A 17,006-nucleotide genomic window follows, 5' to 3' on the forward strand; every position below is an offset into this window, starting at 1 on the left:
GCTAATTAAAAAAAATAATTCTATCAATTCATAACATTTATAGCCACCAGCTGGTTCAACATTATAAGATGCAAAAAATTAAAACTAAACTGGATATTACTGAACACGAAAAAAGGCAACTTCGACATGTCACCAACAAAACTACAATGGATATTTTGTAGAAAAAAAATAACTATTAAAATAATCTTAAACTCAAATAGTAAAGACGGGTTCTTAATTTAAACTTTGTAAAATACATTCTACTAAAATTCGATATATTTCTTGTTTAAAACGCGTTGCTTGGCTAACTAATGAAGAAATAAATTCAGGCAACTGACTAGACAGTTCCGACATGTAATGTCTGAGACGTCGCCGGTCAGAGGGCCCCCTCCGTCTGACGTCACATCGCGTCGCCGGAGGATTTCAGTTTTCGGGTCAGGTCGGGTTGTTTTGGAGGACAATCATGGCGCTGACGGTGGTCCGGATGGTCGTCCCGTCCGGAGCGGCGGCTCTCAGAGCGGCCAGCGTCGTTCAGAAGGTTAGGGGTTCGGAGCCTCGGTTCTTTTATACATTTCGCGCAGCGACGAGCGATTCTTCTTCACAAGGACAAGCTAACGGAGCTAACGGAGCTAAAGGAGCTAAAGGAGCTAACGGAGCTAACTCCTTAGCTGCTAGCATGACAGTCGGGTTAATAAACCAGCAGTTTGTTTACAATGTTGTTGACAGTTAATAAAACAATACGGCAACAAATTAAGATGGGAGGAGGTCGTAAACACACCGGCTGGCTGAGACTCGCCCTGCGATACAGTATCCATAGTAACGCACTAGTTGGTATGTCCCAGTAATGAGTGTGTTGCACGTCGGGGGTCAAAAGTACCCGGATGTTCTAGGACATCTGCAGTCTGCAGGTCAGCATGATACTCTGGAAGTTCTTGGCCACAATCCTCTGCAGCAGAAGATATAAGGAGAAGGAGACGGAAAGGAAGGAGGAGAAGGAAAGGAAGGAGGAGAAGGAGATGGAGAAGAAGAAAAAGAAAGAGTCGTTTTTGTTGTTGTTGTTTATGTGAAAGTAACACAAACGGTTATAAATCAAATATATCAACGTATAAATGAATGGCAGTGACTAAATAGAAACACCGTGACCTCTGATCTCCGTTGACGTCACGTGACGGCGTTGACGCGTTATTAAATACATGCGTGTATTTTTCCGGCGGTGCAGGCGGGCGTCCACACCAGCTCGGCGAGGGGGCTGCGGTACGGCTGGTGGACGTACGCTCTGGGAGAGAGGACGACGCCGCGGCTGACGCCCAGCAGCAAGATCATCTCCGTGGACGGGAACCTGGCGTCCGGGAAAGGAGCGCTGGCCCAGAGCCTGGCCGACAAACTGGGTAACTGTCCGACCCAGCAGGGGGCGCTGGTGGGTGCTGGTGGTGCTGGTCTCCTCGCTGAGCCCCTGTGTGTGTGTGTGTGTGCGTGTGTGTGCGCGCGCGCAGGGATGCTGTACATGCCCGAGCCTGACACCTTCTACCTGGACAAGATGACGGGAGAGGCGGAGCCGCTGCCGCTGGACTACAACGGGATGTGCAGCCTGGAGAAGTTCTACACGGACCCGAAGGCGCCGGATGGGAACAGCTACCGGCTGCAGCTGTGGATGTACACCATGAGGCTGCTGCAGTACTCGGACGCCATCGAGCACCTGCTCACCACGGGTACGTTCCCAATCAGAGTTATGGGATTCTTCTATTTAATAATGTGTGTTGCGGTGATGTAACGGGGTTTCCTCGCCCTCAGGGCAGGGGGTGGTTCTGGAGCGGTCCCCCTTCAGCGACATGGTCTTCCTGGAGGCCATGTTCAAGCAGGGCTACATCAGGAAGGAGTGTGAGTACTGTAATAAAGACGGAGGCCAGTCATCCTGGTTTTTAAGACCTGTAAATGATGTGTGTGTGTGTGTGTGTGTGTGTGTCGCAGGCGTGCAGCACTACAATGAGATCAAAAACATTAGCATCTGTGAGTTCCTGCCGCCGCACCTCGCCATCTACGTGGACCTGCCGGCCGAGGAGGTGCAGAAGAAGCTGAAGCAGAGCGGCAAGGTAGCGAGACGACTTCCTGGAAACACCGAATAAAAAAAATAAAAAAATAAAACGCGTCACAGGAGCGGATGTTTAATCCTGATCAACATGTCGGGTTGTTTGTATCCTCAGTCGTACCTGCAGAACGTTTCCCTGCCGTACCTGAAGAGCATCGAGGACTCGTACAAGAAGTCCTTTCTGCCCAAAATCAGGTGAGAACAAACTCGCGCTAAAACATTTCACCGGACCGGTTTTAGACGAGTTCTGAGACCAGTCTTCCCTCCTGGTGCAGCGGTCACGTCCTCCGTCCACAGCATGCAGATTGAACGGGGGTGTCTTGTTTTCCAGAGAGTCGTCGGAGCTGCTGGCGTACAACGCGACTCAGGCGCAGGACGTGGAGCGGGTGAGAGCGCGTTTGGACGGAAGTCAGCTGACGTCTGAAAGGTGTCCCGATGTGTCATTAACGCTCGCTGTCCACAGGTGGCCGAGGACATCGAGTACCTGAAGTTTGAGAAGGGGCCGTGGGTGGAGCAGGACGACATCAGCTACCACCACATGAGGATGCTGTGAGTCGCACGGAGCGGTGAACGTCCAGGCTCCGCCTCTTTCTGTCCTCCGTCAGTACCCGAGTTCCTGTTGTTATTGGGTTTTTTTTTCTCCTCTTGTCACAGCGTGGAGGACAAACGGAGGGTGGCCACGCTGATGCACATACCCCGCTTCCTGCCGGAGATCACCATCGGGGCGCACGACTACGATGAGAAGTACTACGCCTACAAGTCGGTACGTGGGTCACATGACCCGCCGGACAGGAAGCAGAGGAGTTTCACGTGTTTTCAGGGTTCATGCGTAATGAATTTCAGGAGTTGAATGCTCGTTTTCACGGCCGCACACACATTCAGGTGTGGTGTTGTTCCTCCGGTCGACACTTGGTGGCAGCAGAGAGCTCTCGGAGGTGACGAGGGAGGCCGACTCTGAGGTGCGCGGCTTATCGGGGTCATCGCCTCGGGACGCTCCGATTGGCTGACATCCACAGACGTCCTGAGCTGCTCTTCTTTTTCTTCCTCTTCCTCTTCATCCTCTGAGGATAATTTGCTTTATTAAAAAAAACAACAACTCCAGATTCGCGTCCCCGTCTCAGAGTCGTCGCTGGCGTCTTCTTTATCGAAGTCTTCGCGTCGCTCGATTGAAACTCATTCTCCTCCGCTGAAATATCGAACCGCTCGTAGTTACGAGGCAGCGAAATGCCACGTGTGGAATATTCGACGAGGCTGTTTGTGTCGTCGGTCTTGTGGGGAAACATTCGGGTCTGACCTTTTCGGTTTATTGACTGGAGACGGTTTTGTCCTCCTCCTCCTCCTCCTGGTGCTGCGGTGACCTGACATTTTGTAGCGCGGCTGGATCTTAGCGGGGAGAAAGCGAGCAGGTGGCTTAACCCCCCCGCCCCGCCTCCATCACAAAGTGAAGTCACGGAGGGACGTCTGCAGCTGTCTGAGAGAAACCTGCAGTAAAACCAGCTCCACCGGAGACGCAACAAACTCCCACCGTATCCGGCGAAACGACGGATTAAAGTCTCATCACACAGCTGATCAAATCCTGAGTGTTTGTTTTGTGTTTAATTTGAAGGACAAAGACGTGTTTCTGTCTCTAACCGTCCTCTTTGTCTTCGTGTCCTCGCAGCTGCCGGGGAAGAAGTACGCTCCCGGTTACAACACAGACGTGGGAGACAAATACATCTGGCTGAAGTGAGCCGTCGGTAATCGGCTCCGTGACCTCTTCTGTTGTACATCGTAAATAATAATAATAATATGTATGTATTAAAAAGAATTTTGAATGGAAACGTTTGCTGAAGGGAAATTCTTTTTTTTCTTTTTCTTTTTTTAAGCTGCTGTAAAGCAAATTCCAAGATTGGTGTGAAATGAGTTGCTGAAAGCGTGCAAAGTTTGAAAACATTGTCGCACCGATATGTGGAGTTAGACCGTTAAACAGTTTCTCATCCGTCCTCAGCTCAGGTTTTTTTTAGGCGGGGCTAAAACCCAACCTATCTACGTCACAACAACCTAACTACGTCAGATCACAGCCGGTTTATATAACCCTTCTGCATGGCTCCTCCTCTCACACGGTGAAACGCTATAAATGCCTGGAGCTCATTTGCACAAGAGGTCATCCCACCGGACTTCAGTTCTACTCCTGCTGTAGTCAGATTGTTATTGTACATCAGCTGGCTGCTACAGGACGTCTCCCTCCACCCGCAAGTGCATCTTTCCTGAATGCAAGAACCTCCAAAGCAGCGCTGCATCGCTATTTAAATGTCCTACTGATGAAGAAAGGAAAAAGAGGCGGATTGATTTCGTGAAGAGCCTCGCTAAAGGACACTTTAGGATTAACACCAACAGCCGCCTCTGCAGGGACCATTTCACGACGGATAGTTTCAATTTGGAGACGGATGCAGTTCACGGACGCACCGCTCCCCCTGCAGCGCGGAGCCGGACCGAGCGTCGCCCTCCCGGGCCGCTCGTTCTCTCCGGACGCACCGGCGCCGTCCGCCGCCGCCAGCCAGCAGTTCACCACTCAGCGGAAAGTTCTGTGTGCTTGTTATAATTATACTAGATAACTTTTCCACAGTAACTCTGCTACATTTAGTCCGCGGTGCAAACCGCTAACGGGATTTTACTCGGTGTAGAATATTTTGGTGAAATGGGAGCTAATCTGCTAATTAGCTACTATTGAGCTGGTAGCAGAGTTCAGAGAAAAATGATCAGATAACCGCAGATTTTTTTTTTTTATGGGTGTCCAATCTAACTACGATGAGGAACTATAATATATGTAACTCTGTATTTTACATGTCGGGGTGATGGTAAACATGGACCAGAGGAGATCTAGTCCTCCCGATTAAAGAGGGTTGTTGTTTTTGTACTCCGGTGTGACGTTACAATCAGCGACCCTCTCGGTTACGTGTACCGGTACCGGTCCGGATGAACGAGCCCGACTACATGTGGAGGAGGCCGCAGAGAGCAGGAGGAGGTGGAGGGACATCAGTTGGAAGAGAAAGACTTTCAGCTCAACCTGAGCAGGTTGAAAGTTTGAATTGATGGGATATAATGAATTGACGTGATATAATGAATTGACATGTGATGTAATGAATTGATGTGATGTAATGAATTGACGTGATATAATGAATTGATGTGATGTAATGAATTGACATGTGATGTAATGAATTGATATGTGATGTAATGAATTGACGTGATGTAATGAATTGATATGTGATGTAATGAATTGACATGTGATGTAATGAATTGACATGTGATGTAATGAATTGATATGTGATGTAATGAATTGACGTGATGTAATGAATTGATATGTGATGTAATGAATTGATATGTGATGTAATGAATTGACGTGATGTAATGAATTGATATGTGATGTAATGAATTGATATGTGATGTAATGAAATGACGTGATGTAATGAATTGATATGTGATGTAATGAATTGATGTGATGTAATGAATTGACGTGATGTAATGCAGCGTTGTGCATGTTGCAGTCGTTACAGAACTAAATCAACTCCTCCTCTCTTATTATCTCCACTATTGTAATGCAGGTGTGTTAGAAGTAGTTGGAGACTCACTATCTGCTGTCTCTGGTGTCCAGTTTTACTCCTGTGTTACAGCTCAGGGGGGACAAGCTGGATTTGATTGCATCTGTATGTTTCACTCATTGGACAAATCAATTCTGATTCTATTTTCACAAAGCAGGCTGCTCCGTCCACCAGAGAGACAGAGTGCCAGTGTGACATCATGCATGAAGTCACCGGAGAGGTTGGATGTCAGACGGACCGCTTAGTGGGGAAAAGAACTGCAGCCACAGGACTGTTATACAGGGAGTGGGCGGAGCTTCAGCTCCTTCAGGACACGCCCCCCCAGTCTCAGAGCAGAGAAGACTGATGATTTTCTCACGATTTCAAAGCCTAATTTAACATACTTTTTCGGTGTTTTTTTTTTGGTGTGGTGTGATGAACTTAAAACTCATTTTCATTTCTACTTTACAGCATCTTTAATGATGCAATCCATAAAAATCACCCTAAACTTTAATCAGCATTAAAAAAAGGTCAAAGGTCAAGAAGTACGCCCCAATTTTATACACATACTACGCGCAACGGTACATAACTTTTTAAAAGGTAGCTGCAGTACAAACGAGAAATAAAAAGTTTGCGATTGAGAACAAAGGGATGCTTTGTTTGTATCTCTTGTTTATGATTGGCTAAAAAAACAACAACCTGTGCAGGCTTCATCCAGTAGAAACCAATAAAACTGTAAACACAAAAACTTAATTTCTTACTATAAATCACAAAAATGGCAACTTTAATTACTAAATTAAAGACAGTAAATAGCATTCAATTTTCAACATTAATTTCTTCAATAATTTAATTTCTACTGGCACAAAATTGTTCTTTCCCTCCACCTGTCTCTTTTCTGAAGTAAAGAATATTTTCTGATTGACTTTATTCCATAAATTAATCATAAAATAGTTAGTTTTAATGGCAGTTGCCGTGGTTCCTTCTGAGCCAATCGTGTGCAATTTCACAGTTAAATCCATTAGGACATAATCTGGAGTTTATTTTATTTTGAAGGACTGAGCTGGACCTCGGGTGATAGGTTTGTGTTCCTCTTTGCTGGAGGATCAAGCGGAGACCTGATCATCGGCACAGATTCGAGGATAAACTGGCCTCACCAGCCGTTAATCTCCAGACTACACGCTCCAATCTCACCTGTAGACGAGGAGCGGCGGAGGCGAGCCGGGACGCTTCGAATGAACGAACACCAGACCAACTCTGAAGGAGGACGAAGAGGAAAATATTCAGTTATCATTGTCCCGGACGGACACGTGGGAGGATGAGGGAAGGCGGTGATCACCCCATTGCATCATGCTCGCAGAAGAGAACAAAAGCCGGCGGCGGCGGCTATAATGAGCCACTTTCCTCTGAGCCGTCGAAGGAGGCGACCCTTTGCTCCGACCCGCGGCGACAGAACCTGCTGACTGAAATATGGTGTGATGTTCAATGAAAATTATACACATTATCTCAGCTTAAATGAAGCCTCGACAGAAAGAGAGATGGCATCTGATTACAGGCTAAAAGAAGTCAAAGAGCAGTCACGGGATCTTCAAAACGAGAAGAGATTAACTTCATCACGCCGCCTCATAAAACGACCTCCGAGTTGACACGGCAACATGGCTTCTTCCAGGATTGGAGCTAATCAGCTTATATCGTTCACACACACACACACACACACACACACACACACACACACACTGACAGACAACATTAAAAAAAAAGTTGTGACCCAAGTGTGAAGAAAACAAAACTCCTTCTCAGGGCGCGCTCGGAGTGAGAAAACCTTTCTGGGTTGACCCGGACACTCGGCGGGAACTGGAGGCCAGACAGGCTGCCAGCATCTGAAAGGAGGCTGTCTGCTCGGTGCTGGAGCGGCAGGCGGCTCAGACAAAAGGCGCGGTGAATAATTGACAGCGCTGCAGCCTGGAGCAGTCGCACTGGACTAATGGAGGGTGGAAAAAAAAAAACATGAACTCTTGAGAGGGAGGGGGGCGGGGGGGGGGAGTTCAGCTCTCTTCTCTGTCTGGGTTTGAAATGCAACTTTGGCAGAATGAAGTTGTAAAACTCTCGAGACAAGTCTGGAAGCAGCAACTGTCAGTTACTGTTGGAGGTGGAGGTCACTTTGTAAAGGCCACAAAAAGTCTTCCAAAGAACACAAACTGAAGCCCAGATAAAAAAAATTTTTTTAAAAATTAAAAAAAAAGCAGGAAGGAACAATCTTGACCTGTTTTCCAAACTCACCGCGACTCACTAACCAACAGCGTGGAAGTACATAACTTCACCAACATGCATTTTGTTTTTCAAACGCAAAACGTACCTCGATGATAAACCGGACACACCCTCTTCACCTGCTCTTCAAAATCTCCCCTTCACCTCTTCCTGTTGTTCCCAGCCGTCATGGTTTCATTACTGCCCCCCAGTGGCCGGAGGGAGGAAGACATCCCCCTGGCACATGGCTGTTTTAGTCTGTGGATTATTTTTTGTGAAAGAGGCACCAGCGAGGCCACGCTCACACCTGAAAACAAACGTAGAAAGCGTCATCAGAAGTGTTTCCACGCTGTCGTTTTCAATTTCGCACATAAAAAGACATTTACCCGATTAACAAGAGTTTTTTTTTTGGAGCCAGCCCCTGGTGGTGTAATAGGTTGAAAACGCTGTAGCAAAGTTTTTATTATGAAACAGACACCCCTCTTATTTTTGTTGGAGATACCACTGAAGAAACTACGCTAACCGAGTGTACCTGGACGCATCGTGAAGTTTCCCTTCAAGCACAACGTAGCGCGAGTCAGAATAAAATGGCGTTGGCTTGATGAAGACGTTGCCTCATCGTATGTTTCTTCATTGATCCACAGGGACTGTAAAATATGTTTACGACTCTTTAAATTTACTGTCACACTAAGGTGAATAATTCAGCAACGACTTTGCTGTGTTTTGAGATGACTGTGATAGATATGTGATGTCGGAGTGAATTTGCCGAGAGTAACGGCCGCGGTTCAGATGCCAGTTAGCCGTTACGTGTAGTAAAGCTGGGTTGTGGATGTAATTCTGTGTAACTTTGAGAAATGATTTTACATGCATATACGTATTTTCACGGTACTTAAAATGTTACAGCCTTTCAGTGTGTAGAAATGAGTTTCACCATAAAATGTTCAGAGTTACTTTTCTATTGCTGTTCAGCCGTTGCCGCCACCGTCTGCCATGTTGTGCTTTTTGCCAACGGAGTACGAGTTATTGTGAATCTGGTATTTTTGATAGTCATAAATTTAAGTTGAGTCACGGAAAGAATATTATTTATTTTTATGATGACATATTTAATTTGCACTTTTCTGTATTTTCCTATTGTTTTGAATACTAATGTAAGAGTGTAGTACAGGAAAAATATTTTGATATAGAGTCAGAATAAAGTGGCGCTGGCTTGACCCGGAAGCTACAAACATTTATATATCCGGTCTGTGGTGATAATATCAGTGTCGTTATGTTGCCCCCTAGTGGCTAAAACGTTATTAAATCCTACTTTACTCTATTCTATTAATTGAAGGTTTAATCATTTTTGACTCATTGGCGAAAACCAGTTTAATTATTATTCCGGTCGTTTTACACGCTGTACCTGCAGTTTGTTTCCATTTTCCTGTCAGTGTTCATTTATTTATTACTTTATTTCTTTAAATATTCATCTTGTAGTGAGTGTACTCCGCCTTGACCTCAAAGACTCAGCAGCGGTATATATTAAAATATAAATGAAGAGGAGAATTTTGGGAGATTTTTTTTAAAAATGCTGTTGCTAATCAGAGTTCCCACCGTGAAGCTGATTCCCGGGCTTTTGGATGAGGACGGTGGCGGCGGGAGCTTTGCCGTGCGTTGGTGGTGGTGGTGGTGGTGGGGGGGGGGGGGGGGGGATTTGGGGAACGGACATCCCCGCAGAGCACTTTCACCGAAAAGCCTACTTTAAAACTTTCATCTAAAAACTCACAGCTTCCAGGATTAAAACAAATTTGAGGCCAATAACAAGCGGGCCGATATCGAACACGTGGCTCCAGGCGGGGAGTCAGCGATGAAGCCGGGGGGGGGAGGGGTGGTGGTGGTGGAAAGAAGGGATTACGAGAGCTCGTTCGTCGGCTCAGCGTCGAGGGATCCTCGTAGCCCGGAGACGAGGAGGGGGAAGTCCCTGTCACCGACGAGGCTGAACACCATCCACTAAACACCTCCAGAAACCGCTTCATCACATGAGTTGTTCTGGCTCGGGGTGTCTGTTGATGAAGCCCGTGTGGAAGCAGCAGGGGGCAGTGTTGCTGTCTGGATGCGGCCTGGGATGGAGTCGATGGTTTCACAGCTCTCTCTCTCCGTCCGCGTGATATCAATTCAAGCGCCCAGATACTCCGGTGGTTGTGCGAGATGTGCGTGAACACCTCTCTAACTCTCCTCGCTCCGGGTTTTCATTCGCAGAGTCGAAGACGAGAGCCTCCGGCTACCGAAAATATCGTCTCCACTCCATATACGCATTTTAGATATTTATTTTTTGAATGATATCATCGATATGCATCCGCACAGAAGCAGAGGAAGAGTGAGCAGAAAATAAAAAACAGGCAGCTCCTTTGTCCGTCATTTAGTTTTTCTGAGAAATAATCTTTTTTTTCTTCTCCCACTAAATACCACAATAACCCCTAAATCTGAGTAGGCGTTGGAGCCGGACCCTGCTGAAGGAACCACTAAGTGCTCCACCGACTTCGTCCAGTATTGACCACTAATCTGACGGTAAACTGGTTAAACTGCTGAATGATTGATTGGAGGTGTAAACCTCTGCTTGCTGTTAACATTAGCAGCTCAATGTGAAGCCTGATGATACTGAAACGTTCTTTGGAAATCATACTTTACTTCTCACCATAAAGGTTCAGGCTGAATATATTATATAAATATATTCTCATTGTATGAAAAGAGGACCAAAAAAACACTCTCAGTACTTTTTGTTTTAGCTTGATGATATTATACTTTATGTATGATAATAGTATGCTTTCTATATCAGCATTTCCACCCCCAGCTTCCTGGGACTTCTAGTCCCAGAAACTAAAAGGTTCCTTCAGCCAACAGTTCTCTGTGAGAACTCCTGAAAATTAGACAAATTAATCTGAAACCCAGCGTGACATCACCCGTTGGTTTGTGAACGTTTTGAAGCCTCCTGTTGGACATTTCATCTCTTGCCATCCTTTTTTGTTTTGTTTTTTTTGGAGCAGGAAGTGACCATATTTGGACGAGCTGGGGGAGGAGCCAGCGGTGGATCTGACTGATCTGATTGGAAACCTGACGATACTATGTCCCGCCCACCAATAGCTGTAACCTGACTGCACCACAGGCCTGTCAATCAAACAAACACGCCCCCAAAAACAGGCCTTTTTGAAGCTTATTTTCTAATGAATGAGGGATTATTTTCAGATGGACCTCCAGAAAACTAATAAGAAGGACTGACTTTAGCTAACAACACCAAGATAAATAATGGAGACATTTTTTTCACTTTGTATTTGATGAGAGAAGTTGAATGGGAATCTATGGAGCCAGAAGCCTTTTGGAGCCGACCTCTAGTGGCACTCAGTGGTATTGCAGCTGAATTTTCTTTCTTCATCGGCCTCATTTGTCAGGCAGTGGTTAACTTCCCAAAAAGGCTTATTAAAAAAGAGGTGCAACACAACAAAAGGAGTCAAGAACCTGAAGAAAAAAAAACATTTGTTACTGAACAAAAGACAAATAATAACCAACATCCACAACAAGCAACAGAAGGCTGATGGGAAGACACTCAGAACAAATCACAAAGGCTGGACTGATGTCTTCCTGCGAACCCGAACAGAAAATTGGACCAATTGGCGACAACAAAGGAGAACTCTAAATCACCTGATCCCCAAACAAAAAGCGCTGCTGTCCCGCCTTTATTGGTTTCTACTCCGTCAGACCAAGCAGAGACACCTGAAGAAAATAGTCACGGATTCAGGACACACCCTCACCAGCAGTGGAGCCAACCCCCCCCCCCCCCACACCTCCAAAAAAAGGTGACATTTTAATGTGACATTTTCCAGAATACACTGTAAAAAAAACACAAAAAAACCAAGTGTGTGACCTTCCACGCGTCCGCTGGACCTTCAGAAAGCCCAAAATAAAACCTCCCTCTTCCCTTTACATGTCTATTTTTTGCAGTCGTGCGTTCACCCTCGCGATCCTGCCATCAACAGGAAGCACACGCAACGTTCACGCGCTCTCAGCTGACACCGGGTCACCAGCCAACGACGGCTTTTCCACCATGTTGTGACATCCTCTGTCACTTCCACCCTGACAGGTCACATAATGGAGGTTATTGATAATCTGTCAGCGCTGCGACTTCTCGTGTTGCTGCTCCGGTTTCGAAGTGTGAGATTTTGAGTGAAAAGCACCTGCGGGAGTCACACGAGTGTCCGCTGGGCACTTCATCGACGTCCTGCAACATTGATATGACCCGCCGGTTTCACCCTGCGAGGCTCCTAAACGCTCCCCTGGAATAAGTGTGTATAAGTGTAAGTATTAATATCTAAAGACGGGGCCAGGAAGTGTCATCGTAACCTCCAACACCGACTTAAAAGCGGCCGTTCATTTTGCCATTTGGCCCACTCTTCTGTTCGATATCAATTCCACCTGCCTGTCAATAACTCGCAAACTTTTAAACGACTTTGTTTTCTGTAAATCCATCTTTTCGCCGTGGACGTGTGACGTCCTCGGGGAGCGTGCGAGCGTCTCCGCAGGACGTGCGCTGCAGAGACGGAAACGGCCCGTAAGCGCAGCGTCCTCCGGCCCGAAGCCGCGTCGCCCGCGCTAAAACCTCGTCGACGTGTTCCCACAAAGAGGCTAAAAATGAAAGACTTTCTGGTCTTTTGTCAAGCTTCGGTTCTTCCTCATCATTTTTCAGACGCGAGACAATGTGACAGCGCCGGTGGCGCAGCACGTCTGACACGCCGCCACCGCGCGCGCGGCCTCCAGGTCTCCGAGTCTTCTGCTAATTAATGCGCCCGATAAAAGGCTGCGAAGATGAATTCACTGTTGGCTCTTGATAATTCTGCGCAGGACGACGACGTGAATAGAAATCTGCTCGGTTATCTTGTGACTCATACAAATGGCTGTATTGAAAACGTCGTTTCCAACCGTTTCCTTATCTTTGCCCGGCATTCCCCCCCCTCCCCCGATGAAAAGCTGTTTCTCGTAATTGTGCTGCAATGAGATCACGAGATGAATGACAACGACGCCTTTGTTTCCGTTCACAATTCCAGTTTTTCTTTTTTTTTTTTTTTGGAAGTCGTTCTCTTGGAAGATGTTCCAGAGGAGTTTTTTGGGGTGACGGACACGAGTAAAGTGCCCTTTGGACGGGCTCGGAGAACAAAGCGGTGAAAAGGAGCAGTGAGCCGCCTGATTGACAAGCTGCAGCCGAGCCCTCTCCGGCGCCGCTAATCTTCCCCTGTGAGTGCTGGAATTATCTAGCCGGACCTACTGCCCTTTCACTGAGAATGAGAAGTCAAGTTTGGGAATTAGACTGAGCAAGGACGTGCTTCATCAAGTTTTAAGCTGCAAGAAGAATTGCATGTGAAATCTCATCCGTCTGAAGCTTTGGCTGCATTCACCAGAAGTTTCATTCGATCTAGTTTCAAATCCAAATTTAGCAGCACAGTGTGGTGACTGAGGGGGGAGGGAGGAGGAGGAGGAAAGGGAGGGAGGAGGAGGAGGAGGAATACCTGAGGGACAAACTGGTGTCGAAACACAATGGAAAAAAAACTTTTATTTCACATGAACAAATTTAATCAGCTGCCTAAAAGGTGCGAAATGTTTGAAAAACATTCAAAAATGAACGGCGCGATAGTGAGTCACCGTAGTGTCCAGTCGGCCCTCAGTCCAACATTGGAGTAAGAGGAAGCAGCTTTTTTTAAACGTCCTGTTGGCATAAAGCAGTGACCACATTTGGACGAGCTGGGGGAGGAGCCAGCCGGTGGACCTGACTGATCTGATTGGAAACCTGACGATACGATCAGACTACACAGATTCAGCCCGATTTTGACACTAATCGATCATCGGCACGAATTTATGTCACTTAGATTTAATCTGACACGGTGAAAGGCAAACTAAACATCCTGCAGTCGGAACCCGGCTTCGGAAAGAGGAGAATTGATTTGAAGTCTTCGACATGGTTCGACGTGATTGGCTGATTTGAGATCGTGACCAAAATCGGGTTGGCGTACTGGACACGCCCGCAATCAGCTGATGAGGTGTAAAGAAAGTCTTGCTGATGTTGATGTCACTGTCGGTGTTTCGGGTTTTCTGCCGTAGCCAGCGAGTCCTCTTCTACCCGCCCGCCGTCGGGGTCGGCGCCGCCGTCTCGGGTTCCCGCTCTGGAGAAAAACGGTGCGCGCTTGCAGGCAGCTTGTTAGGAGAGGCGAGGCGGAACCAAACTCGGCTTACGAGCTGTGAAATCAACCCGACCGGCTGAAAGATGCTAATTTCTCCGCCGAGCTGAGAGCCAGGCGATCGCTTTTCACTGAGTTTGTCACTCATTAGTTCGGTTGTACCGACTTCATAACGGGCACGCGTGAAGCGAGCGCCGGGTTATTTTCGGCTCACGGCAGTCGAACATTGTTAGTTGTCGGGAAGATGTGGCGTATTGTTATTCCGGTCTGCTCCGGGTCGCCGCCTTTGTCTGAGTTTCTCAATTTCTCACTTCCACTTGAGAGCAAGCTGCCGGTTAATTGGATTTTTCTTCTTTGGCCGGCGAGTGGAGGCATGCGGTCACATGACGGCGGCGGGACACACACACACACACACACACGCACACGCACACGCACGCGCACGCGCACACGCACACGCACACACAATGCCATTAGTATTTGGCCCCGGAGAAGGTGCTAATCGTGATTGCGGTCCACTCAGTGTTTCTAATCACTGTCATTATGGCGAGCGAGCCGATTTGGTGGCGATGATGATGCGGACGTGCGTTCACGATGTCGCCTCGGGAGCTCCACGTACGCACGCAAGTCGATTTTTTTTTTTTCTCGCGACCCGGGTTCTGAGAGGCTAACACGGGCTGCACGACGAGCCGGATCTCAAACAGCACCGGGTCGAGAGAGCACCACTTCACCGTAACCGTCCATAATTAACCCGTCTGCCGAGGCCCTCCGTGACCTTTATTTTAAAGTTAAAAACCCGGTTTAGTTGAAGTTTTATTACTTCCTGTTAATTAAGAACATTAATAACTTGTATCCGCTAAATAGCTGTAACCCAGAGGAGTAGCCAGCAATAAAAAAAAAAAAAATTAAAACCTGTGTTAATACTCGCACGCGTATGTTTGAGAGAGTCCGGACAGAAAGAAAACGCCGTCACCAAACAGCCGGTGAAGTGTGACGAAGGAGAAGCCAAGAAAATACACAGAATAAAGGGTTGACGTAAACTCTCTGTTTAATGCACAAAACAAAGAAAGCAAAAATGAAACCACAAAGGAACCAAACTGTTCAGCAGAACTACAAAACCCAGCAGCTAAATGGACCTGCTCAACGTAGGTCAACAACACACGGAGGCTCCAGAACCTCGAGGAGCATCTCGTCCGAACCGGAAGGACGAGCAGTGAACTGCTGGAGGGTCCAGATCAGACAACACGCCGCTGCAGAGATTCAAAGACCCGTCAGTCTGGATTAACCCGCTTCCCTCTGCAGAGTCGGTGACTCCGCCTACAGGAAGTGCTAACTCGAACAATTGCCTCTGAAGTGTTTTGTTACGGAGAGTCAAATCTCCGCTTCAGCGTGACGTTCGGGTTCCTCGCGTCTTCATTGAGCGCCGGGATTAGAAAGGATTATCGTGCTATTGTACTCAACGAGACAAAAAAGACTTCCCGGTAATCGTGTTGAATGTGATTAGCTTCCATCAGGTGTTGGTCTTCACCTGCCAGCCGTTAAGACACAGATGTTCAGTTGTAACTCTGCAGACGGTGGATTTGCATGAGTGACGTTTGTGAACAGTAAAAACTGACGAAAGCCCTGAAGATTCTTTCAGTCCGTTAAACTTTTCACTTTAAATTCTCACGGCAACGTTTGAAAATTATAAAATAGATTAAAGATAAAAGTGGAGGTCTGGCTCTGAAAAATGAGGCCTTCAGCTGCAGTACCACAGATGGCCACTAGGGTCAGGTTACAGCCATCGGGGGGCGAGACGTAGTGTCCTCGGGTTCCCAATCAGATCCACCGCTTGCTCTTCCCCCCCAGCTCATCCAAATATGGTCACTTCCTGCTCCAAAGATTGGCATCAGACCACCAGCAGCTGGTTTCTGTTGCTAGTAGCAACAATACAGTCACAGTTTGATGCCAGTGTAAAGCCAGGCTGGATCTATTCCTGTAGGCGGGGAGGGGCGGGAGGTCGGAGGGGTGGGGGGGTGTTAACACTGCATTGTGGGTAATGAAGTAGAGTTTTGCGTGAGCTCCTCCAGTAAATTTGATCCCAGCTGAGTGCAGCTCTTGTATTCTGAGACGCTTGATTTTCCTTCCACTCGTTTCTGATCTAAAAAAAACAAAAAAACAACAAAAAAAACAGCATCAAAACATCCGTCTATTTCTGGAGGACTGACGCTGAAGAAAACGTATTATTTTCTGTGATTTTTTGAGCAGATTTATTAGCGGGAGGACATCGAGAGAAACGGACGTCCTCTGGCTCGGCGTCCAGATTTGAAACGCTTCGCCGCCCCTCTGTGACTTCACCTTCAACTCTCCTGTGACTCCTCTGGCAGGGCGGTGGCTCCGTCCTGCAGAGTGTCCACGTCTGTCACAGGACATTTCCCGCCGGTTAAAAAGCCATCTGGAGCGATGAGTTAAATCACAGAGGAGAGCGGTGAATATGTCAGACCCCGCCCCCCCCCTCTGTAATGTTGGCCCTGTGCAAATGGGGCTGAACATTATGGACATTATTCTGTTCGGGGTTTAGAGCCGACATCTGGAGCCACATGTGAACGTGTGTCTCATACTGAGACTTCAAAACAAAATAGTGACAACACGGGAAGTCGTGTGCACCGTATGCTTGCTGTTCAAGTGGTTAAGTCGTAGAAGCACCGTTGCTAGGCAACCGCGATGTGGACGGCGTCTAGAAGCCACAGAGGCTAACAGTTTATCAAGCCAACGTTGGAAATAAAGACACGGAGAGAAAAGACGAGGCCGTTGGGAAGATCAACGTGTTCCTCAGACGTAGATTATTATCTAAGTTACGAAGACAAACTCTACGTGACTAAAACGACAATATATTAGATTAACATCCAACCAAACATGAACACAAGACACCCTTTTATTTTTTGTTATTGATTTTTATTTGAGTTT

The 17,006-nt window shown here is 47.1% G+C and overlaps 1 protein-coding gene across 1 annotated transcript; it reads left to right on the plus strand.

Annotated features, from left to right (window-relative positions):
* The first annotated feature begins 374 nt into the window (after positions 1 to 374).
* ndufa10 (NADH:ubiquinone oxidoreductase subunit A10) lies at positions 375 to 3,885 on the plus strand. The gene is made up of 10 exons (XM_069154433.1): positions 375 to 517; positions 1,199 to 1,367; positions 1,473 to 1,688; positions 1,771 to 1,857; positions 1,948 to 2,069; positions 2,181 to 2,260; positions 2,397 to 2,451; positions 2,529 to 2,614; positions 2,720 to 2,828; positions 3,726 to 3,885. Exons 1-10 carry the CDS (start codon positions 443 to 445, stop codon positions 3,792 to 3,794), a joined length of 1,068 nt encoding a protein of 355 aa, XP_069010534.1. The 5' UTR covers positions 375 to 442; the 3' UTR covers positions 3,795 to 3,885.
* The last annotated feature ends 13,121 nt before the right edge of the window (positions 3,886 to 17,006 follow it).

This window comes from Embiotoca jacksoni, unplaced genomic scaffold (assembly GCF_022577435.1).
Source record: "Embiotoca jacksoni isolate LCO1_2020_lvr unplaced genomic scaffold, fEmbJac1.0.p SCAF_2, whole genome shotgun sequence".
NCBI classification, from domain to species: domain Eukaryota; kingdom Metazoa; phylum Chordata; class Actinopteri; family Embiotocidae; genus Embiotoca; species Embiotoca jacksoni.